At 42.1% G+C, this 26,415-nt stretch overlaps 2 protein-coding genes across 2 annotated transcripts in view; both read right to left on the reverse strand.

The window, feature by feature from the left end:
• Nucleotides 1-9,124, reverse strand: part of LOC308099304 (uncharacterized protein) — a 20,323-nt gene extending 11,199 nt beyond the window's left edge. The window contains exon 1 of the mRNA XM_080448020.1: nt 8,107-9,124. Within this exon, the coding sequence (XP_080304146.1) occupies nt 8,107-8,568 (462 nt within the window). The 5' untranslated portion in view covers nt 8,569-9,124. The remainder of the gene's footprint in view (nt 1-8,106) is intronic.
• A 4,008-nt stretch (nt 9,125-13,132) lies between these two features.
• The window catches only part of grapa (GRB2 related adaptor protein a), a 32,837-nt gene continuing 19,554 nt past the window's right edge, over nt 13,133-26,415 (reverse strand). The window contains exons 4-5 of the mRNA XM_080446884.1: nt 25,434-25,602; nt 13,133-14,552 (exon numbers count right to left, since the gene is read on the reverse strand). Of these exons, the coding sequence (XP_080303010.1) occupies nt 14,373-14,552; nt 25,434-25,602 (349 nt within the window). The 3' untranslated portion in view covers nt 13,133-14,372. The remainder of the gene's footprint in view (nt 14,553-25,433; nt 25,603-26,415) is intronic.

Consider the following 26,415-nt stretch of genomic DNA (forward strand, 5'->3'; position numbering starts at 1 on the left):
ACGCATGTTCAACAGGCGTAAACACAGACAATAGTAGAGTAGCTATACGTGCACGCTGGGATGAATATACTGCACACGTGCACATGGAGGCATGCGTGTATATTCAGTCACACAGATACATAAACAAACGTTGCCCCTTGGGGACATCAAAGCTTAGATTAGATTAGACTGTATTAATGCCCCAGAGTTTGTTTTCACAGCCAGTTCAACTGAAACACAACACTGGAACAGTAGCATACACCACAACATAATACTGTAAAGACAATGCAAAGAATCTCCCAAATACATCCATACATGCTAACACACAACATGTCACAGAGGGTTTGTTTAACCCATTAAGACCGGGAACGCATCTGTGTGTCACTTTTAGATTTCTTTGGCTATATTAAAACATAGCAGATCTACAAGCTCATAGCGCGGCACCGAGTGCCGCGCTATGAGCTTGTAGATCTGCTATTTTTTAAAATGTTTGAAAATTTGTGGCAAAATCTTGGATTATATATTTTTTAAAGCGAACGTTTGTAAAATATTTAGTTCCAGGAACCCCCAGAAGCAATTAAAGGTTTGAGTTACAAATGTCCGCCAAAAAAAAGAGAGGAAAAATTCAAATATTTGCACAACTTTTCATGATTTTTCAAAAATAGCAGATCTACATGTATATCTGCTATTTTTGAATAGCCAAATAAATCTAAAAATGACACACAGATGCGTTCCCAGTCTATGCTGTAATGACAAAGTGGGGGGAAAAGACTCCTGCTAAACCAAAGTTTTTCCCATCTGAAAGTTCTATATATCTGTCCAGATGGCATTATTGTGAAGTGATGTTTGATCAGTGTCATTTGCTCTTGCGAGTGATTCTATAGGCGCGTACTGGCTCTGTCGCTCATGTCTGACAGTTTGGGTGCGAGAAGGCTTTACCTTACCTTACTTCACCTCAGATTAGCATACAAGCCTAGGCAAGGCACATAATGTATTTTGTAAGACAATTCAAAGTGCTTTACACAAAACATTACGCATTGAGAGACATTAAAGGTCAGTCCACACACCAATGCAACTCCTTGCAACTCCTTGCAACATGCAACTATTTGCAACCATTATCCCCAATGGCAGTTGCAAGGAGTTGCATTGGTGTCTGTTGACTAGCCTTCAAACTGTTTTGTTGCAAGACACAGAGCATTCAGTGCAAGCGAAACAATTATAAAAGGACATTTGAACATGATAAAAATAAATAATAAAAAAGCCCCTGTGGAACGCCAGCGGAAAACAGAAAGGTCTCTAGCTTCTTCTTCTTCTTTTTTAACTGTGTGTTGTAGTAGAGCTGCAGTTTTATGTTAGTGTGTTGAATTTGTTCCAAATGTGTGTGGTACAAAAAAAGAAAAATAATGCTGCTTCTCAGGGTTAAGTTATGATTCATAGGGGTTCATAAAGTAGACCTGGGTTCAGAAATAAGACCTGTCCCAGATGACCTGAGAAGTCTAGGTGGTTCACCAAAAAGCACAACATTTTGTCCCTAAACTATTCAATGCTTTATAAAACAAAAGTAGTAGTATTTTTAAAATAGATAGAGACAGACACAGCCAGTGTAAAGTAAGTAAGTAAGTAAGTAGCCTAAGTAAGTAAGTGCATTTTATTTATAGAGCACCATTCACAGACACAGTCACAAAGTGTTTTCCGGTAAAAAAAACAAAAACATAAAAGCATTTCAACATAATAAAAAAAGAAAACAAATGAGTAAAATAAACAATCGCACACCCAGACATCGCAAATAAATAAAAAAGATATGACATAACATGACACAAAAGAGTTGAATCAACTGCACCTAGCAGTCTTATCGATTTTTTAGGGAGACCATCTGTAGACACCATTACAGTAGTCAAGTCTACTGAAGATGAATGCATGGACAAGCTTTTCCAAATCCTGCTGAGATATATAAATTGATTGCTTGATATTCTTAAGGTGATAGTAGGTTGACTTTGTAATTATGTTAATGTGACTGTTGAAATGAGGAAATTCCGAGTCCATGACTACACCAAGATTTCTGGTTTGGTTTGTGGTTTTTAACATAACTGATTGAAGCTGAGCAAAGACTTTTAATCGTTCTTCCTTGGCTCCAAAAAAACAAGTTGGAGATGAGGCCATTTTCATGGAATACACGTCACACTAATGTATTTAGCTTGGTCTGCTAAAACAAATATGACAAGTTGTCAGGAATAAATGACTAAAGTTGTGAATAATTAAGAAGTTGTGAATCACTTTATTCATGTCAAAACTTGTGAGAAGAATGGCCCATGGGAGGATTCAGTCAGTCAGCACATACCACTCAAAACATTGCTCTTTAAATTTAACTTGTCATTAAGTTGGCGAAAGATGAAACTAACGCACGCACGCGCGCACACACACGCGCGCACACACACACACACACACACACACGCACGCACGCACGCACGCACGCACGCACGCACGCACGCACGCACGCACGCACGCACGCACGCACGCACGCACGCACGCACACACACACACACACACACACACACACACACACACACACACACACACACACACACACACACACACACACACACACACCAACGTCTGTTCCCATGTTAGTGGAATATCTACAACGCAGTGTGAAAAGCCTGTGTGAAATTCTGTTCTAGCCCTGATAGTAAACGTAATCAGTTTGCACTTTGTCTCGTGCTTCCCTCCTCATTATCTTAGCATTGTGTACTCTGAGACTGACACAGATCCTAGTACTAATATAGAAACAACATGCCTCTGCTCATTATCTCAAATAGGTGAAAAACTACAACAACTACTACGTAGCAAACATGAGTTCATCATATAATGGGGAACTCTTATAATAACTGAAAAAGCTTTCATCACATATTCCCTTGTAACCAGTAGCTACCATGTGTTCTTGTGATTAAGTGGTGGTTAAAGCATAGTTTGTTACAACCAGTGAAACATCTCAGTATGCGGACAGTTTCTCCTGTTTGGAATACAATAACTTGGATTACATTAGCTTTAATGTTCTTCCACAGAAATGTAGATCAATAGAGGCAAAGACGGTGCCAGGCGTTCATTTTACTTTGAGAGTGTACAAAATGCAACACAATGGATGCATAAGGGTCTCTTTGGTTACACAGAGGCTTTTTACTGTGTAACTACTTTTGTGTCCTAGTTTTCTATGGAATTAACTGGTGTTCCCTGATTAAAATGTATGTGATGTTGAGACGGTCCTAAAACAAGAGTCCCAACTTGGCCCCAGGAACCAAGAACAAGTTGAGGGTGTTAAAAAAGAGGAAGGCAGGAGCTTTGCATATTAGCACTGCAATAAGCCCCAAACTAGATCTGCACAGCATCCTGGACTTGTACAGGCAAATGATGAGTACTGGCTTGCCTAATTACGCCCACCTTGAGTTCAGGCTGTGACGAAGAGGTAAGCTAAATTCACCTCTTAAACCCACTTGATGAGGAGGAGGGGAAAGACTAAAGGAGGATCTTTAGCTCTTGAGTCAACTGAGACAGGTGTACAAAAGGGACCATTGTGGGTATAGACTAGCCTGGTATCCAGCCTGCTTCGCTACGTTCGGCGGATTTTTTTTTCTCTCTTCGCTTATCGAAGAGAGAAAAAAAAATCCGCCGAACGTAGCGAAGCAGGCTGGATACCAGGCTAGGTATAGACCACTGAAACTCACTATTAGGAACAGGGGTAGTTATTTTGTCGGTTTACCACCTGTATGGTAGCTTGTAGCTACATTGCATTACAATGAATGTAGTAATGCAATATACTGTAGATATTTGCGCTTCACAGTTCTTTGCTTCTTTCCAATAATATGTACCCAGGCAGGGTGTCAAAGTAGAAGGCGTCTCACACACACACACACACACACACACACACACACACACACACACACACACACACACACACACACACACACACACACACACACACACACACACACAACCCTAATTTCAGAATTATCTGTAAAATCATGTCACGTGATCATCATATTGACACTCTCCTGCAGCCTGATAAGCCCTTGATGTTGAAAGTAAACATTGTTCCAATTCAGTCAAATTGGAACCACCTGACCCAATTAGTCCGTGAGCCAGGGGGGTTGGTCATTACCATCTGAGGGGAATAATGCTCATAGTGATTTTTGTCAAGGTATGCATGTCTAGAGTTAGAAAATATGTGATAGCCTTGCACCAATGGTAGCTTTATGGGTGCTATCATGCATTTTATGTTATAACACTAGGCGAAAATTACATGGGTCAATATATGAAAACATACTATTAACCCCCCCCCAAAAAAATATACAAAAGGTTTTTCAATTGGTTCTGGTACGTCTAGGCATGCTTAAGAACATACAAAAAAATCTAGGAAATTATATTTCTCGTAAAGCCATCATTTTCAAGATGGCGTCCAATATGACTGCCAGGAGCTTAAATGGCTTTATGATACTGTTCAACCTAGAAAGGTGGTTTTGGTGTCTAAAACTAGGTCTTAGGGTTCAAGAAATATGGCTGAATCAGTGAAATTACCATCAGTTAATTTTTTATTGCCAAATCAAAGATGGTGTCCATCCCATGGTGATGTTCCATTGTACTAAATTATGTTAAAAACAACAAAATATTGCAGTTGTGTGAGGGAATCTGTGAACTTTGTGAACGTGATTCATATGGGGACCTGGGGGGGGGGGGCATTCATAGGTGTAGAATCTATTTCTAATGTTATATTTTGACTTGCTGGTCAGTCTTTGGCCTATGTGCTAAAGGTCAGGTCAAGGTCTCTCTCGCACCTTATCGTCCAACCAGGTGTCCAAGCAGGCAGCAGATATGGTCACTGGTTGACATGTACAGCAGGCCCTATTCACCTCACAATTGACATGGAGCCGTTTGTTGACACCTTGCAGGTATATAAGCTCTATAATGTAATTGTGCATCCCGGTGGGATGCATGTTATACAGTCATTCTTCAGCTGCATTGCAAAACTGATGCAAGGTTCAGCACTGGAAGTGGAAATGCATGTGGTTGCAGAACATGACAGGCAAGTTCAGTGGTCAGTCCTGAGTGTATCAGCAGCACTCTGAAGTGGTTTCTATCAACTTGGCCAAAGACATTTGAACAGATACAGCAGTAGCCTACCTGGACACTGCACATCTCCATCCTACTGGCTGACAGTGGGTAGACAACTTCTTCCTACACTTCACATCCACCAATTTGAATGCGCAGGGAGACACATGAAGCACATGACTGAAGCACTTCTTCCATGCTGGCCATGTGCAGTGTGCTTGATATCTAACCCAGTGCCTGCTGAAGATGCATGTGCTCCATGCCATAGCATAGAGGCTAAGCTAGACCTTGTCTGTCGGCACCATGATGGATTCTGGATCACTGTCTCTGCTGACCAGTCTGGGGAGCAGACTGCCATAACGATCAGGAAAGATGCTGTCATGATGCATGTGAGTGGAGTGGACTGAAGCCTTCCCCAAAATGTGCAGAAACAGAGGGAGAGTTGAAGCACTGGTGTGTCTTGGTCATAAAATATTGGGGTGTAGGATTCCTCACACACAGAAAGATCATCTCTTCAATCCCATCCTTGGCTAATTTGCCCCCATGCTGTTGTGAATAGTAATGTCCTTTACCCACATGAGATGTCATCATGAAGAGTAAGAACATTAAGCAGAAGCCGTTGAGCATGTTGTACACCTTCAGTGCTGACGATAGATACTGCATTTAGTCATGATGAGGCAGACATCACCATGAGTTCCTATATCCCTGATGCAGCCATCTCTGGAAAGGGTGTGATACACATGCTCAGTGATTACACTGATGTTCTTGTCCTGTTGTATGCTGTGTATTGGGGTGTATCAGGTGGACCTACAGTGTAAAGTATAGATGGAGCATTGGGATGGGACAGTCTTATATGTATGACAAAGGCAAGATCAGAGCACACTACACTTTGCTGGCAGGGAACTTCCCAGGCTACCCTGATGTGCTGGGTGAGGTGGGTGCCACAAGTCAATGGCCCTTCCTCCAACACCGACCAACCTGTTGCACCACATGTGGGCTCATTTATTTACAAGTGATGTTGTGGAAAGTGGCAGACCACCAAGCCCCACCTGACAAGTCGTTTGATGTCACAAAATTTGGATAGGAGATCTAGGATATTCTTGTTCCTGTCATTGCTAAGGGTGACCCCACCGTCAGAGCTATGTGACATGGTGCAATATCAATTTAGGGCACAGAGAGTGAGAAGTACATCACTGATGTACTGTAACTGCTCTGGTGAAGATGGTTACTGATGATATGTTCAAGCTACAGATGAGGAGTGATGTTAATAAGGAGGATACTTGTAAGGATGAGGTAGAACAGGATGTGGGTTGGAGAATACAGATGTAGTTGCAAAAGATACATATTTGACATTAGATTATATCATTTTACATTCATGTTATTATGAATACCAGTTCTTGTGACATGTTAATGACACTTTTCACAAAACAAAATCATGAATAGTGAACCATGAATGTTCATCAAGTTGTTTCCATTTGTTGTTCTCCCAGAGGTCAATTTTAACCTTGACCTGACCTTTGACATGATTGACCTGATATTAAAAAAATAACATCAGGAATGGATTCTACATATGAAAACCCTAAAAAAGAGGTATTAAACAGAGGTATTCTAAGACAAGCGGATTAAAAGTAAAAAATTGCCAGGCGTGTGTTTAGTGGCCATTTTGGATATTTTCTTACCCATTGCACTATATTCTGTTTATTGAATTTCATAATACATTTCCTTAGAATCTAACATGGTTTTAAATCTATAGGTAATTTACAAAGGAACCCTTTGTGTTCCATCTTTCATTAAAACCAAAGTACATCTTATGTCACATATAGTCACTATGTTGTCACTGCCTGTAATAGAAAAATATTCTAGATATGCAAATTTTAACAACCTTTCTGGACAATATATAGTCTGAGCTTTATCCCAACCATTTTTCAGAGAGAGAGGGTCAATAATAAGAGAGAACCATCAGTTTGAAGTAGAATGCTTCATTCGGATTTTGAAAACTGTGTTTTGGCTTGTGGTTATAAAAGGAGTGATAACACACAGATAGCTACCACCGATGCAAGGCTATCACATTTTTCCTAGCTCTAGGGGTGTATACCTACCCAAAAATCACTATGAGAATTATTCCCCCCAGATGGTAATGATGACCCCCTGGCTCACGGACTAAATAGAAAGATCAGTCCTAGTACTAGTACTTAGCCTGGTAAAACCCCCCCTTCCGGAAATCTGATTTGCATTTGATTTCAGGAACCAAATTAAAATGAGATTTCCGGAGGGGGGATTTACCAGGCTAACTAGTACTACCATTGTAATCAAAATGCAATCTTGAACATAGCCAAACATAGCCAGTAATTATGCCAGACTGGGTTTATGGACGCTAATAACCATAGTTAGCTATCTGGCTAATAGTCATCTTTGAGACACAAGATTGTTACCATCAGTGGTGGAAAAAGTAGGCCTACTTATTTTTTACTTAAGAAGAAGTATCAATACTGCAATGTAGTACAGTAATACTCTGTTACAAGTACAATTCTGGAATTCAAAATGTATACTTGAGTAAAAGTACAAAAGTATTGGTATCAAAATGTAGGCCTTCTTAAAGTACCAAAAGTAGAAAGTACTCATTATGCAGAATATCCCATTTCCCACATTTTCAAAAGTATAAAATGTACAAAAATGTTTTGAAAATAGAAGATCTACAAGCTCACAATGCGTTGCATTGGCTATTTTCAAATGGCCAAAATGTATATAGGGCTGAAGTGGTTAATGTATGTTTTGTAATAATAATCAAAATCTTTAGTAACTAGTAACTAAAGTTTTCAAATAATTGTAGTGGGGTAAAAGTAGCCTACAATATTTGCCTGTGAGATGTAGTGGAGTAAAAGTAACAGTATTGAAAGTTGGAAAATACTCCAGTAAAGTAAAAGTACCTCAAAAACTAAGTACAGCACTTGAGTACTTAGTTACTTTACACCACTGGTTACCATACCGTTTGCCCGGTCATAATAAATAATAACTTGAACAGCCTACCTTTTGCGCCTGCGCAATTGCTTTCCTGACAATCTCTTTGATGTGCCCGGCCCCTTCCAGCGGTGGCTGCGCGTACACGGTAGCGCGCGTCACCCCCCTGTAGGCGGCGCAGTCCGGCCATCCCAGCTCCAGCTCCGGGATGGACGTGTCGGACAGATCCGGCCAGTAGTGCGAGGACAGCGGGGGCTCGTCGTCCTCCGGGTCCAGAGCGTAGACCTCTGACCCCGGGTCGTACGGCTCCGCCGCTCCCACGAGGTACCGCAGCTCCACGTCCGAGAGGAAGCCCCGCAGGCCGCGCGCCTTCAGGCACTTGGCGAACGCCTCCAGGCCGTCCTGGTCCTCCCGGAGGAGAGCCTCCAGCGCCAGCCGCTGGTTCTCGCAGTAGAAGAAGTCGGGTTTGGCCTCGTGCGTCCGCGGGTTCACGTGGTTGTCGTCCAGGCATTGGATTTGTGACAGAGCCATGGTTCAATCCCAAGAGTGTACTAGTCGTGCACCGGAGAAAACGGAGAAGGAAAAAAATCGGATCAAAAATCTATAAAATAAAACTAGTTCAGTCAGATACTTCAAGTTCTATCACTACACCTCTCCAGACGCGGTTAAACAAAGTTGCACAGACGCATCCAAACTCCTGACAGTAGTTTAGCGGTTTGATGTCAGATAGACCCAGATATTGTACGACGTGTTGCAAATAATCCCTGTCTTTGATTATAATCCCTTTGTTTCTCGCCATATTTGGGTTAATTCTAGGCCATTATTATTCCGTGAACAGACTGGGTCCGCCGCTGTCATCCTCCCTGCTCCCGGCAGCGCAGTGAGAGTATAGGCGCCGCCTGACAGGTGTGACCTGATATGTTAACGATTAGTACACCTCCAACACGTGACGTGTAGGGCTCTCTGAAGCGAGCCTGTGTGATAGGGAGAGGCTCGCCTTGGGTCATCTCAGAGGGGTTGAGAATGCTGCCAAATACCAAACGCTTTCACTGCTCTCATAAAGTCATTAGAGTGCCAATCCGCAGAGCCTGTGTGTGTGTGTGTGTGTGTGTGTGTGTGTGTGTGTGTGTGTGTGTGTGTGTGTGTGAGTGTGCGTGCGTGCGTGCGTGCGTGCGTGCGTGCGTGCGTGCGTGCGTGCGTGCGTGCGTGCGTGCGTGCGTGCGTGCGTGCGTGCGTGCGTGCGTGCGTGCGTGCGTGCGTGCGTGCGTGCGTGCGTGCGTGCGTGCGTGCGTGCGTGCGTGCGTGCGTGAGAGAGAGAGAGAGAAAGAGAGAGAAAGAGAGAGAGAGAGAGAAGAGAGGTAGGGAGGGGAGGGACAGAAGGAGATATGGAAATAAATAGGCTCTTTTAAAGACAGACTGACAGAGAAAAAGGAGACAGACGATGGATTTAAAAAGGCACACACAGAGTTAGGAGACACAGAAAAGAGTGAGTGTCTTCATACCAAAACCATCAGCAGATTATTTTACCATCCGGTGTGTCTGTTCATGTACGGTCATGTCTCCTTTAGTTATGCCAGGAGAAGCACCCTGGCCTGCCGCACCCTGCTCAACACAACAATGTATATAAGTATTGCATTTCAGAAAAAACACTTACGGCAGAGATTAATGAACAAAAAAACATAAACACCTCACAGGATGTTCTTTTCCAAGCTGAGTGTGATAGTGACGGTAATAAGTGACCCCTAATCTGTGCTGATGTTTATTTAACATTTGGCATGGACCCAAAATGAGCTGTGGGACCGTTGGAATCTGCAGAGTTCTCATTGTTACTTATAACGGCTCACTGTTCTGACCCACTTAATCATGAATGAGGGGTAATTACTTTGCTATCTGCTTCTCTGAGAGACGTCCAGAGTTAAATAGATTTCATGCATAGCTACTATTATTATTGATGTTTGTTAAAATAACATCATCGTGAGATGCCGTATTCACTGATCCTCGTTTTGTGTTCTAGATGTTTACCTTATTGTGTGGAATTGACTGGGGCCCAGTGGTGGGAAAAGTACTCAAATGTTTTACTTAAGTAAAAGTATCAATACTGCAATGTAGAAGTACTCCGTTACAAGTAAAAGTCCGGAATTCAAAATGTACTTGAGTAAAAGTAAAAAAAATATACTTAAAGCACAAAAGTAGAATGTACTCATTATGCATTATGCAAGTTTTCAAATGTATAAAAATCCTTTGAAAATAGCAGATCTACAAGCTCACAATGCGCCGCGATGCCACGCATTGTGAGCTTGTAAATCGGCTATTTTCAAATGGCCGAAATGTATAGGGTTGAAGTGGTTAATGTGTGTTTTGTAATGATAATCAAAAACAAAAAAGTAACTAATAATAACTAAAGTTTTCAAATAATTATAGTGGAGTAAAAGTACAATATTTGCCTCTGAGATGTAGTGGAGTAGAAGTATAAAAGTATTGAAAATTGGCAATACTCCAACAAAGTACAAATACCTCAAAATTGTACTTAGGTAAATGTACTTAGTTACTTTCCACCACTGCTGGGGCCAGAGGCATGCCTTGTCTGTCTTATATGAGACGTGAGATTTCACAACAACTGCTGACTGAGTCACTGACAGGTTGGATGGCTAACTGACTGGCGGGCAGGCTGACTGAGCCTGGGACTTTAGTTAGGAATGAGTGGCAGCCAGCTCTGCCCAACCCCCTTGCTGCCTGACTGGTTAACGGTCTTATTGACAGATTGATATACCGGCTCTGTATGACGCTTGCCTGCCTGACTGATTGATGCTACTATAGATACCAGTCCGTCTAAACCTATTGATTTACTTCCTGATTGATGAGCTGTAACCTACCTGTCTGGCCTAATTGATTAATTGATTAGCTATCTGGCTGATTATAACAGATGAAATGGAAGCCTGTCTAACTTAGCAGATTTCCCAATTGATTTGGCAACTTCTCGTTGTTGTTGCCAATAGTGAAGCTGTCTGATATTTCTTACTGTTTGCGTGACTGGTGGGTTTGTCTAGCTGTTTTGCTTTGTGATTGTTTAACTGTCTGGATGCATGTATTCTCTGCAGGCCCATCCCTTCAATGGACCAGGTTCCATCAGGAACCTTGAGACCCAGAGGCAATTTCTCAGACAAACTGGTTCAACTGTTTTATTGTGTTTGCTCCTCAGAGCCTATGTCTGATGTCTGATGCGCACACACATAGACAGCACACTCTCACGCATGTGCATGTGCGTGCGCACACACACACACCTGTTCCTCTCATCGTGTTGTCTTTTCTCTTTAGCTGCCACTCTGTATTTCACAGATGACATGCCTTTCTTCCTTTGTGTATTTCTACTTGTCCTGTCTCTCTGATTTTCTATTTCTGGCTTACTGTTTTCTTTTCATTGCATCTAATTTTTTTCTTTCATACTCATTATTCTCTTCACACTCCACGATTTCTTATTCTCTTTCTGTTTCACGCTTATCTCTGTTTCGACCCTCTGCCCAAACCCCCTGCTTTCAGTTTAGTCTCCTCTGTCTCTTTTTCTCTCTCTCTCCATTTCTCATTCTTTGTCCCTCTCTGAAGTTATTTTTGTATTGTTGTGTAGCGGCAGTGTTTAAGTGTTCCCACAGTCCTTCTGTTTCACCGAAGAAACATTTGCGTGGAATATGTTGGGCAGTCTGTCAATTTAACACACACACACACACAAACACACACACACGTGCGTGCGCACACGCATGCACACACGAACGCAATTGTCTCCCTCATTGTCTCAAAACGAACGCACAAACACCAAAATATACACACACACGCACACACACACACACACACACACACACACACACACACACACACACACACACACACACACACACACACACACACACACACACACACACACACACACACACACACACACACACATTTGCACATGACACCTCCCAATTGTCAAGTGACTCATCACTTTACAACAGAACTGAAGAATGAATAAAAAAAAACGGTGCTACTATATTTGGGACACCTTTGACTGCACATCGTCTCTCTTCTCTGAGTTCTCCGCCCCCCCCTACTGAGGACAGTTGGTTATTGACTGACTGTCAGGATGGGGGAAGAAGAACATGCATGGCACAACAAGGAAGAGGAAGGAGAGACAGGAGACATGATGCACAGGAGGATTGTGGGATGTGACCTCGTTTCCTGTTTGAGCCGCTCAAACACGACATCCTGGTGTGATACAGGTTGTCAGCACTGCACAGCATTCCATACATAGCCCAGAGCGCTTACTTACAGTAGGCCTACACACACACACGCGCGCGCACACACGCACACACAAACACACGCACACACACACACGCACACGCACACGCGCACACGCACACGCACACGCACACGCACACGCACACGCACACACACACACACACACACGCACACACACACACACACACACACACAGAGAGACACTTTATTATTTGTGGGAAAAACAAATGAGGGTGCATGCATGCATACACTCGTACACACAATAGAAAGACACGTGATGCAAACACACACGCCTGCTACTGTCAGGCAAGGGCGATACATGAGCATCAGACGCAGAACGGACAAACTAAGGGACAGTTTTCACAGCCAGGCCGTCAGGCTGCTGACCAGGCGTTGAGCCCTGGCTGTTGCCAAATCAGTCTTACAGGCTCCCATTATTACATGGTCTGCCACTATCACTTTATGTACGTATGAATATACTTAATTCCCACACATCTCTCATACATATTTGATATCTGCTGCTACAGTATGTGATGTATTTTACTTGCACAATAAACTGCACGAGGCACTCTGTCTTTATGCTTCTGAATACATACTTTATGATTATATTTGGTATTGTTTTGTTTGATATTTATGTAACTGCAACTCCTGGGTAGCTGGTACAAAAAAAGATTATGTCACTCTCTCCTTTACACCTGTGAACTTGTGATGTGACAACTGACAAATAAACTGAAGTTAAAGATGAAACCTGCATTCAGGTGACACCTGCATAGTGCATACATATTCCAAAAATAAGGAACCTGCCATGACATTTGAGATGGCTAACAGTACAAACAGTTCAAAAAGGTTTGAAGAGTGAAATGTATAACTTTATTTAAATCATTTCTACTTACAGTACACGGAAGACAGATCCAAGTGCTTACTGCTAGTCACATGAAATGAGGGAGTCATAACATACTGTAGTTAAACTGTTAAAACTGTTCTATTCAACCGTCATAATGCTTGTATATTATGATTTCACATTAATAAGAATAAATACTTACATACTGTACATACAAACAAATAAATGAGGAGTTTGAAATAAACAAGTAACCAATTTAAGCATTTCATATTCAAAGTGTATCTCAAAACAAGGTATCAGGGCAGTGTTTCTCTCTCTGCTCACTGGGTTCTCTATCCCAAAGTGTTACACTGAGTGACTCTCGGTCACTCAAATTCACACATGCACACAACACACACACCAATGGTCTTTGGGCATATTCACTATTTATGCGCCTATCTTGTGGGTATCACTGCAACACACACATGTGCATGCATGCACGCACGCACACACGCATGCACGCACGCATGCACACACGCTCACACACACACACACACACAGCTCCGCTATAGAGGAATCTGTTGTGTCAGTGTCCCATATCCTCCACACAAAGCGTCTCTGTTCTCATCTGGTCCACTGTGTTCCGTTGGGTCTGCCTCTGGGACTGAACACACTACACTGCAGCCATGGAGACAACCCAGTTACACCATACACCCCGCCCCCAGAGCATTACTCTGTTCAATCCACTCTGTGTGTGTGTGCGTGTGCGTGTGCGTGTGTGTGCGTGCGTGCGTGCGTGCGTGCGTGCGTGTGTGTGTGTGTGCGTGTGTGTGTGTGTGTGTGTGTGTGTGTGTGTGTGTGTGTGTGTGTGTGTGAGTGCGTGCGTGTGTGTGTGTGTGTTCTCCACTGTGTGCATGGGTCCAGGGTTTCTCCGAACCGTCGTCATCCACAGCTTTGAAGAACAGTCAGTGGTTCGCGTCCAACTGGGAGTGGTTGATGAGCCGCTATAGCAGATGATTGGTTGAGGTTTGCGATTGACAGGCTTAGTGAGAGGGGTCAGGTCTATAAAAGTGCATAGGGGTCAATCCATTGGTCCAACGAGCCCTTGTCGTCATCTGAGGTCCGGTGAATAGCGGGGGGGGGGGGGGCATGGATATAGCTTTGAGGAAGGCGGGGTCAGTCTGTGACGGACAGCTCGCTGGCCGATATAGGGGGAGGCGGCTTATACGTTTGGATGGAGAGGTCAGTGGTAGATGGGCTGGACGTACTCCGGGGGGAAGTAGCCCATGCGTCCGTGGCAACGCCCCATCCAGCGCTGCGAGTCGGAGCAGTCCAGGAGGTCGATGACGTCACCGCGGAGGAAGCGGAGCTGGGAGGGGTGGTGGGGGGTGTAGTCGAACAGAGCGTGGGCATGGTGGGGGCGCTGGAGGGGGGCAGATGGAGGGAGGGAGCAAGATAGAAGTGTAGAAGGGGCAGAGAGAGAGAGAGGGGAGAGAGATAATGGGAGAAATGTTCAGTTAAAAATGTTTAAAAATAATATATATATAAAAAATGTGCACACATTTTCACAATTTTTCAAAAATAGCAGATCTACAAGCTCATAGCGCGGCACTCGGTGCCGCGCTATGAGCTTGTAGATCTGCTATTTTTGAATAGCCAAAGTGTAAAATAATGCTTTTCAACTCAAATAAAAAAAATTACACAGATGCGTTCCGGGTCTCAATGGGTTAAAAAAGACCGGAGGAAGAGGATGGATTGACAGAGAGGGTTGGAGAGAGATACAGACGGAAAAGAGAGAAAATGTGATGGAGAGAGGAGTGTAGAAAGAAGACAAGAAAAAAGAAAGGAGGATGGAAGGGTGAGTAAAGACAGAGGAGGGAGGGGGGCGGATAGACATGGAAATGAAATAGAGGGGGAAAGAAAAAGAAAACAATAGTTAATAAAATATTTATATTATGATACCCGATATTATAGTCCCCTCTCTCTCTTCTTAACTTGCTAAAACCTGACATGTTGTCTACCTGTATATTTGTGTAATTCATATACTGTACTTTTACTGTGTCCTGTTATTACATTAAGTTAAGTTCCTACATGTTAACATTACAGCCGTGAATGGTACCTCCCTTTGCATCAGCAAAACATGAAATAACCTCTGAAGTGTTGAACGGAGATGATTTCTCATTTTCTCTACTCATGCACCTACTGGCCTTTAGCTTTGCTGGACATAATAGTCCAAACATAAGACCTGTGATGATATTAGAATTTTGATTCCCTGGAGTGTCTGGTTTAGGTTTTTTTCTAGAGCGAGTCGTTCATCTTCGTAAATGTTAATTGGACTGCCCTAGAATACAATGATCTCTCAGCAATTCTTGCTGCTGCCCTGAAAAATACTTTCCCCTACATAGCCTAGGCAACCGCGCAGTCAAATCCTGAGTGCTAATTTCTCAGAGTATAAAAATGTACCCTTTTGTCATTGTGTGTGGCAGGTTAAATGGGTCCATGTACTGCACAGCGTAGTGGAAAGTGTTTACTAGTTTGCTCAACATTATAATTTTCCATGTGTAGGCACCGTTTATTTAACCAGGCCAGTCCTGCTGAGACTGAGAGAGACTGCATTGATGTATTATGTTAGAGGCACAACAAATAAACGCTAGCATAAATACTCATGAACAATTCAACATATCATCTATATCAAGGCAAAGAGAGAGAGAGAGAGAGAGAGAGAGAGAGAGAGAGAGAGAAAGAGAGAGAGAGAGAGAGAGAGAGAGAGAGAGAGAGAGAGAGAGAGAGAGAGAGAGAGAGAGAGAGATCGGTTGTGATCGGTGCTCAGTGGATGATGATCACATTGATAGCAGAAGATCAATAATAGGCTCTGTGCATCAGCCCTGATGAAGGCCGCTTGTGGTCCAAACATGTTGGTTTAATAAAGGCTGTAGTTCTCTTTTCCAGAAGGTGTCAGACCCGTTTCCTGGTCAGATTCGAGCTGGAAGTTTCCGGTTTGAATCTGTTGCTGAACCAATCAAACGAACCAATGGGAAACTGACACGGAACAGGAAATGGATATGCCACCTTCTGGAAAAGGGAACTACAATAATGCACAGAGTCAGTTGAATGATCATTTGGCTGCTTTTAGTTGAAGACCTAAATATCATTTCACTGGGTACTGCAGTCCTACGGTTAGTCAATGTATTAGGATCACAGACAGCTTGACACACTGACAGAAGACAAAGGACAGACACATCTGAACCAAGAAAACATGCTGACGGACAGATCCACTGACCCTTAGAACCCCTTGTTGATTTGTCCCCGAAACAAACAGACAGACCACAGCCCAGCAGTGAAATTTTTTCCTCTATCTACTGTATGAAAAAAACACCAAAAACGACTACGGGTGGGCGATGGCTGATTTAAGCAGCTACACCTGGCCTGCTTGGTGTCTAATTGGCTTGACTTGGAGCTGGGTGTGACTACATACCTGTTAAATCAGCCATCCCCACACATTCTCTTCAGACAGCTCATTACTGCTCTCACAGGTAGCAGTTTGCTTCTGTGTAGCGGTACAGTTTCTACTGTTTCAGTTTATTCCATGGCATGGCAAAAAGTATGACTGGATGATTCTGTAACGCACTGCAAAATAAACGGCTTGGTAATCCAATAAACCTGATGTTGTCTCTCTCCTGCTACTACCGCGTCCTGTTACAATTTGTTTCACTGAAAGTGTGGCAACGTGAACTGCTTTTCATCGTTTAGTTTTGACCCTGTTTCTTTCTTAGAGATTACTAAGTAATACTTTCCCTAGACATATCCGGTCTCCTCTGATCTTTGTTGACTCGTGGAAATCAAAACAAAGCAAAGTCAGTTATTTAAGTGTCTTTAAGTGTCTCAAAGTGTCTATTTTAAGCAGACCACATTGCACTTTAGAACATCTTTGCTGTCAGACGCGCTGACGCGGAGGAGAGTGCACGTGATCTGAACGAAGGAGGGTGAGATGAAATGCAGGAAGGAATACCAATCATGCTTGAGTGTTTTTGTTGTGGCCTTTGTTAGCTAGACAGATAGACACCCGCATGTACACCAAACCTGTATGTGGTTACGACAGACACACACACACACACACACACACGCACGCACACGCACACGCACACGCACACACAAATTATCATCACTCTCATACGCTCCCTTATCTGTTTCATTGATCTAGACTCCTGAGTGTGCACGTGAGTGTGTGTGACAGCGCATGAAGGACCCGTTTTTCTACGCCAGCTTTATGAAAGAGCAAAATGGTTATGATGAAGAAATATGAGAGAGAGAGAGAGAGAGTAGAGAGAGAGAGAGAGAGAGAGAGAGAGAGAGAGAGAGAGAGAGAGAGAGAGAGAGAGAGAGAGAGAGAGAGAGAGAGAGAGGATATTTGTGGAACCAATAACAGGCATTACGGTTGTGCATTACAGGCATACAGATTTGTCTCCAAAACCACATGGGTTATTTACTGTAAGGCCATGCAGAGAATCACAATGGCCACATAATGAGGAATTAACCACAGGAGAAATTCCGTAAGGGTCCATTTGGTTACATTTGTACACTCTCTGAGTTACAAATGGATGAATCAGCACTAAGGATTTTACTGTGTATGTAAATACAGTAGATAAGAGAAAGATTTAAGACTATGGTATAAAAACAAAGAGAATATAAGTCATATCCAAGGCGCTTTACAATGATTGTGCGTTTGTGCATTACATTCACCCATTCATGCACACATTCATACACCGATGGCGGAGGAAACCATGCAAGGCACCAACCTCCTCATCGGCAATTAGGGGTTCAGCGTCTTGCTCAAGGACACTTCGACACTGACTCTGGGGGAGCCCGGGATCGAACTAAGCGGCCGATCTACCTGCTGAGCCACTGCTGCCGTATTAACTAGTAATATAAGGAGTATATAGGGTAGATGCAGTACCAGGTATGAGCAGTAGTAGTAGTACATGTGTGAACAGCATTGGACGCTTATATGCTGTGATGAGACGGGTCATGTACTGTATCGTCTGTTAGCACAGACCAGGTAGAAATATGGCAATAATATTTCATGGCTCATTCTATGGGTAGTGTACATATTAGATACTGTAGTGTACATATAGACGGTGGTGCACTTGGTAGGTGCATGCAGTGCAAAAAGCAAGAACAAGGAATGACGTGTGCGGTGCTGGATCCCAGAGCTCACAGTCTGGCGCCCTTGACCTGACATGGATGTCGATATGTGAGGATGACAAGCTGTCAAAATATGGTCCAGGTTATATTTTGTCACAGTCGGGGGCAGAAACCTCTTATCTCCAACTTTTTCATGTTCTTTTGGTAAATGAATGCCCTCCTTCATCACACTAGTGTCACATAAAAGTAGTGAAAATGGCCGATCTACTTGTAGATTGGCTATTTTCACAATTTTGTTTAAATAGTTTTAAAATAACAATAAATGAGGAGCAGTTCTGGACATACAAGGTTTCCACCCGACACCAATGATTTGTACTATAAGCTTAGTGACTGAACAGATAGCGACACTTGGACGAGGCAGAGGAGGTTTGGAGAGGGGAAAGAAAATCGGACACAGAATTATTTTGGATTCTGGCCTGAGGAGATAAGAGATGGAGGAGGGGGTGGGGGGGGGGGGGCGTGTAATGAGCTGATAAGGAATTAGCTGGGAAATGGCCAGCGGTACCAGCAGAGGTGCGACATTGTTGCGTGCCACGTGGCGTGGATACAGATGAACCACCTTCAACCTGGCATCCCTATTATGGGAATGTCATTATAGGCAGAAATGTGCAAAACGTTCAACATTGTGTCAAATACTTTCGCTCTTCGTCATTTGAAGCAGTGTTTCGGGTTTAAGTGGTTAAGCTGGGCCTCGGTATAGGAATGGGGAGATTGTTCTTGTGTCACACCTAGCTTAGGTCATGTCCGTGAAACTGACCCCATGTTGTTTTGTCCCCCCCAAAAAAAGGAGGGTGAACGTGGTGTCAGAGGGAGCTAGAATGAATAAGATTGTGTGCCAGACAGCCAGAGAGCCAGAGTGAGAGACTCAGAGTGTGAGGCCATGGTGAAAGATGTACAATTGGAATAACAGCTTTGTTCCATAGGGCAAGTCAATGCAGAGTCAGACAGACGCCAGACATAAATCGGTGATCTGATAATGAGATGACATGTATCATTTCTCAGTCAAGGATTACTGTTAATCATTATGGATAATGAGAGCCATAGCATCTTCTGTGCCTGGTGGCCTAAAGTACAGATTGTGGATTTTTGCTTGGACCAATGTTACATTTCAGCAGTAATAATAGCCAATAGATCATAATAAAAATCTAATCATGTGGATCTCTGGATCCACATGGTCTATGACGTATGACTGCAAATATGGGCAAGGTTTAAGCCCAACCCGAGTCCCATGGCCAGTGACTTCTGTTATGTTACATATTTCAAAACGTATAAAACATAATGTGAAAATAATGTCATGAATTAAAAAATCTAATCAAATCAAAGTCCTGCAAACTTTGGAAGCCAATCTCTGAACCTATCAGGATGGAATATGAAAAATGGGACAGATACGTCTTGATCAAATGACCATAGAGATAATGTGTACCGATTTGCATGAGGTTTGGACAAAATCTGTAGGAGTAATAATAATTCATTTTTAGCAAAAATCGGCCTCCTGTTGGCATTATAACAGGCCAATGTGAAGGCTGGAAGGGTAGCGAAGCACAGCGAAGCACGGGTCTTCCCTCAGTAGAGCCAGTTATGATTACTAAGGTAATAAAATCAAAGGGTAAAGTCTGGTCAAATCCCCATTGTAATCAATGACGTGGTAATGCTTCTGCATCCAGCAGGGGGGAAATAGCGTCACCCTCTAGGCCATTAATGAGAACTGCAGCGTGTTAATCAACTTCCTCAAAAAGTTTGGGAACCTCTGATGTAGTTAATTAATGATGTAGTCGTATAATTAAACACGGTTGTAGAAGTGGTACATGTCCCATGATTGTTTCAGTGAAACAGCCGCAGGTGAAACCAGTGAACAAGCTATGACTAATCTGCTGTGATCTAATGCAGAATGACGGATTGGATGAAACTACACACACACAGTAAAATCATCGGTGTTAATTTATCCATTTGTAACTCCGAGTGTAAACAAATGTAACCAAATGGACCCTTATGCAGCCTACAAACAACATGGGATGTATTTTATGTCTGTGTATTGTGTATTCAATATTGACGTTATTGGCTAAATAAATGACGATGAGGATTTTACTGTGTACTGTACCCCCATATATCTTCTAAGGAACAATGTCTGAGCACTATGGTTGTGACTCATGGTTCTGACTCATCTAATATTGAGTTAATCTTGTAAGTGAAACCACAGCAATGCGTGGCAGGGTTCTGTCTGTATGTGTGTATGTTTGTTTTCAAGCCAGGTAACTTGAGAATGAACGGGCTGATTTTAATTAAACACGGGAGGCAACCAAAGGCCCTGACTGCCCCACCAAACCAACACTCAAACATACATGTACCAAAATTCCAAAATAACTGAGAACTATTTGAAATGCTACAACTGCCATACCAAATGAACACAGCTTCATTGAGCCTCAGTCCAGGATTTTTAGAATCCTGGGCCTAAATTCTTACTACTGTACCACCACCCAGTGTTGCCAGATTCTATGAGAGAAACAAGCGACCAGGTCTAGGAAAACCAGCCCAAAATCAGCCCTTTAACATATACATCAGCTATTTGAAAATAGCAGATCTACAAGCTCACAACGCGTCGCGATGCAACGCGTTGTGAGCTTGTAGATCGGCTATTTTCAAATAAAATCGTGCGGGGAAATAATTAGCAGATCTGGCAACCCTGCCACCACCACCACCACTACTACTACTACTACTACTTGGAATAATAATCATAATCATAATCATAATCATAATCATCATCATCATCATCATCATCATCATCATAGTAGTAGTAGTAGTAGTAGAAGTAGTAGTAGTAGTAGTAGTAGTAGTAGTAGTAGTAGTAGTAGTAGTAGTAGTAAAAGCAGCAACAACAATATCTGCAGATACACCCCCTGAACATTTTTGTCCCTCTGCAATATCAATTACTGTACGTTGTAGCTTCACATTTAAATACAGTATGAGACTTTTTTTGGTCACATTTTTCTCTCTATGTCATGTTAGAATTTTGGGAAATAGCTAGCGGGAATCGGCTAGCGAGAATCCTCGTCTGTGGAACACTACTCTCCCTGACCGCCTGAGAGCACCATGACCACAGACTGGTGATGTTTTAAGAAAAAGGACAACAAATCTTCCTGTTTAGCAAAGCATTCTCTCTGGTTTGACCTCGTAGGGACTATGCCTTAATTAATGTGTCTTTTTATAGTCGTGCATAGTTGGGCTTTGTAGTGTTTAATGCTAATGTTTTAACAGATTTGTTTCAAGTGGAAAGTGCATGATAAATCAAATGGTAATATTATTATTATTATTAAAATGGATATCATTGTAGGTAAGAGCATGTTTGTGACATAATGTGATGTAATGAATACTGACTGTTTGGCAATGACCTGATATCAAGAGTTTGACCTCCCTTTAAAGACCTCGGACTGAGACTTAATGAGATGTGACAGAAACATTACCTGAAGCATGTCATATCATAGTAAATAGACAGAAATGTCAGCTTCATGGTACATTATATTCTACCAATGGAGAATTCTTCGCAATTGCTATTTGCAATTATTGCAGATTCAACAAAGTCGCTCATGCCAGAACATGTTCAACAAAAAAATAAGAGAAATATCATAGTAGACTTTGCAGCATACGGACAATGGGTACAGTACTAGCATCACCACTACTGTACTGTAATCTCACACGCTATGTCAGCCATATTACAGTGAGATGGGGAGACATGAGGTTACAGTAATTGCATTACCCAAACAATATCAATAATACTTCAGAAATACTATTTGCGAGATGACATGCTGTGATCACATTTACCACTATTCTTCATAAGCTTTCCCTGAATGAAAGACTAAAACATAAATAAACTAATAAAAACACAAATTGTTCTATGCTGACATTTAGCTTGAACTACAATGCTGAAAGAGATTGCAACAAATTCCTTTTGTCCATGTCCTCATACTGTCAGTATTCCAACGACAGGTCATATCCCATAAAGGTAAAAGACAGGAAGGTGTTAATGCATTTACACTGCTCATGAATCTCTCTTCATATATGAAATAACAGAATATTAGAATGCCATGGAAAAACTAATTATTCACTTTATTGCTACTTGGAAACAGTAACAGGAAATTGGATAAGATTGAGTGCTGTGGCTAAAATGGGCACATTCCAGATAAAAGATATCATACTCAGGCCCCTAATAATCAGTTTATGGGGTTATTACGCCAGATATTGTCAGTGGAAAATGGTGTATGTTATTATGTGGTAATCCTTCAAAGGAGTACTTGACCATCTCTGATAACATCACATTATGAAGGCTTGTGCAAACACACTCTGTCAGTGGTGAATGCTCAGATATTCAGATCCCCATTAAAGTGATCTCTGTTCGCAGTAAACAGACAGCCTGAGTCAAGGTTGCACTGGTAATCGTTGCTGTTTGGCAGAAACCTTGTATCTCCTTATTTCAAGTTGTTATGTTTTGTCGTAAATTAATGCCCTACTTCGTGGTACAAGACTGTTAAACGTAGTGGTTGTTTTAAAAGCTCACAATGCGTCACGATGCAAGTTATGCAACGTGTCGTGAGCTTGTAGATTGGCCATTTTTTCCACAACTTTTGAAAACTTCTGAAACGTGAAAGCGGCTAAATATGCCTGGGAGTTTTACAAACATTTCAATATATTGAAAGTAATAACTACATGCGATCCATTGGAACACATAGGTTCTTTTTTCCCTGTTTCCTGAAAATCAAAAGTTTTAGACAAGGTTTCTACGCGACAGTGACGTAATGTATGGTACTGTAGCACTGGTAATGTACGGCAGTGGTTCTCAACCTTTTCAGGCCACGACCCCCCAAAATAATCATATTTGAACTGGGGACCCCCCACCCTGACAAGCACTTGTACTCCTTGGAGTGTTGGAGTTGAGGCATTACATTTAGGTTGACTCGGTTCCACAGATAAATATTGTGAAAATAGGCGTTGTGAGCTTGTAGATCGGCTATTTTCACAATTGTTGCCTCTTTCTTATTATTTGACAATTTGTTCACTGTTTGACCAGTTTTGATATAGTTTTTTGATTTATTTTGATGCAGTAATGGTATTTCTCTTTTCTTTCTTTTTTTGGGGGGTATTAAAAAGGTCTTTAAAGGTCTTAAAAAAGTCATTAAATTGTCACTTCACTGTCATTTAGGGACCCCCCCAAAATCATGTAGGGACCCCCCTGGGGATCCTGACCCACAGTTTGAGAACCACTGATTGTATGGTACAGTACGTATAGCCATGATTGGATAGGATCACATTCCTGCCTGAGGCAACCACGTCACAAGGGCTAGGCTGGAGGCCCTGCCTGGAGGCCTGCCGAGCCAGCAGCTGCTGATAGAATCACACGTGGAGGGCAGGATAACAACATGGTAACACACATCTAACACCAGGTGTGCTCAATAAACACTTTCTGATTGGGCTGTCACGCCAATCTGGTGCTGTCCTGTATAGGCCACGACACATCCTGTGGATCAGTGGTCGGGGTCGCGACCCCCAGGGGGTCCCAAAATGAATTTGGGGGGTCCCCAGATGATTTGCTTAACGTGCAACATTGTTTTCTCACTCAACAGTAAACAAACCACCGTACAGTATAAGTGTATACTGTACATGCTATCTGCACATTTCTAAAGTGACAATTTAAGGACTTTTTAATAACTGAAAAAAAAAGAAAAAAAAGAATAATGAGACCATTTACTACATCAAAAGTAACCAACAAACTATACAAAAACAATTGGTCAAACATTGGCCAAATTGTCAAATATTACCTTTGGGGGGTCCCCAGTTCAAATATGATTATTTTGGGGGGTCACGGCCTGTAACGTTTGGGAACCACTGCTGCACTGCAGTGCTTCTCAAACGGAGTGCGCCACCATGGGAAACGTCCAGGTGTGCCATGGGATTTTGTGACTATACCACACCTTATCAGTGCTTGGTGTGCAGTGTGCACTCATTTTCCCGTACAGATGCAAACTTTATACGCTAGAAAATAAATTGCAACCACTTTGACTTATAGGCGACAATTTGCCCATTAAAAGGTTTACAACTGCTGTAGATCAAATGGTTATTTGCCCAATAAAATGGCTGTTTTCGTGTGCAGATAAAGGAGCAGGTTGTGGTATTTAAGGCATTACCTTTACCCTAGATTTTAATGCACAGTTACTGGGTCAGGAACGTTGCTTAGAGGCAAACATGCCTCATCGCAGTCATCTGCTTTAGTAAACAGGTTCTTCCTGGTGCCTATCACTTCAATTACTCTGGATGGCCTAGATCGGTGCATAGTTTCTGAACTTTCTGTGCCTAAGGCCCACCAACGTGCAAGTAAAAATGTCAAGGTACACCTGTAATCATATAGCAATAAAAGCTGATCTACAAACTCACAACACCGTTGCACAAATTTCAACATTTGTGAAAGAAATGTCTAATGAGAAAAATACAAATAATAATTTAAAATGTAACATGTTTACCTATAAAGATGTAATTTTTAGGGTATGAAAAAATATGGAAAAAAAAGAAAAATAATTGTATAATTTGTGGTATAGTTACAGTTGTATAATCTGTGTTGCAATAATAATGTGCGGAACTTGTCACAGAATCCCACGGTACACCTGGACTTGTCTCAAGGCACAACCATAACATGCGTGACCCGGAGTTGGCACGCCGTGTGAGAAGCACTGGCCTAGATTAGAGTTTCCTAACCAGTGGGTGATGACTCACAAAGCAGTCTGTAATGTGCTCAGAGAGCAGGGTCATGACAGTTTTATAGAGGAACATTGCATTATTTAGAATTTCGGGTCTTCATTTCACGGTCAGTGAGAAAAATGTGGTTCCCTCGTGTGAAACCGTTTGAGTTCCACTGACCTAGATTAAGGTACAGATGTGGTTTTAAAATGCATGGTCTCTAGGACATGAGGACAGAAATGAAAATGTGAGAAGGAGATAATTCTGTGAAATAGGTGTGGTTATATAAGAGAGGCCATTCTTAAAACAGACAGACAGACAGACAGACAGACAGACTGACTGACTAGAAGAAACTAGAAAGAAAGTCTAGTTCAGTTCTTACCCTGGCAAACTGTTCGGGGTCTCTCAGAAAGACGGTCCTTTCCTTAGCGATGCTGTTGCTATGGTAGAAGTCCACCAGCTCATTAAGAGAGGAGAAGAGTTCATCCCACACAAAATACTGACCCGCACGATCCTGGAGCACTTTGAAATGCTGGACATGGTCCCCATAGCTGGTAGAGAGAGAGAGAGAGAGAGAGAGAGAGAGAGAGAGAGAGAGAGAGAGAGAGAGAGAGAGAGAGAGAGAGAGAGTGAGAGAGAGAGAGAGAGAGAGAGACATTTGTTTGTTTTATTTCGTTTTTTTTGCAATAATTCAGTTACATAGACAATTACAAAATCCTTCACAAAAATATAAACTAGACCACAAAGTTAAATAATCATCTTCATTTCATTTCATGTCAAAACCCCAACCCCACCTAGTATCAAAGTCTAACAATGCGTGGATCTTTTACAGTATATATGCATCTGCATTCATAATAATAATCTCTGGGTCAATAGAGAAGTAAGGGAAGAAGGGGGAATTTGCAAGAAAACATTAAACATAAAAAAAAACATTTACATCATAATAATCATGACAATAAGGAAAGAAAAAACAGAAAAAAAGAAGAAAAATAAACTATCCCTTCTTGCCACTTGCATGAGAGTGAAAGTACTGCTATTCAAATAATGTGCTCTAATTCACTTCCCATATTTGGGATGTAATCTATTTCCCGACACCAAACCTTTTGGAAATATAATGGTTTTCCCTTCACATGATAGCTGTTGCTGTTCTTTTTAACCCAATTCCGTAGCTGTAAATATTATTCTTTTTAAATTAGGTGATGGTAAGTTGAATTTCTCTCTCCAAAAACGTTTTGATTAAACAGGTCTCTAGTCTCTCTGATTCCCTTCTCCAATTTTCAGTAATCCCCTCTCTAATATCTTTGGGGACACGATGGTTGTTCCGCTAAGGCATGCTCATTAACAAGGTGTTTTGAGCTCCCAAA

The sequence above is a fragment of the Gymnoscopelus braueri genome (assembly GCF_963280865.1).
Source record: "Gymnoscopelus braueri genome assembly, chromosome: 13".
NCBI classification, from domain to species: Eukaryota; Metazoa; Chordata; class Actinopteri; order Myctophiformes; family Myctophidae; genus Gymnoscopelus; species Gymnoscopelus braueri.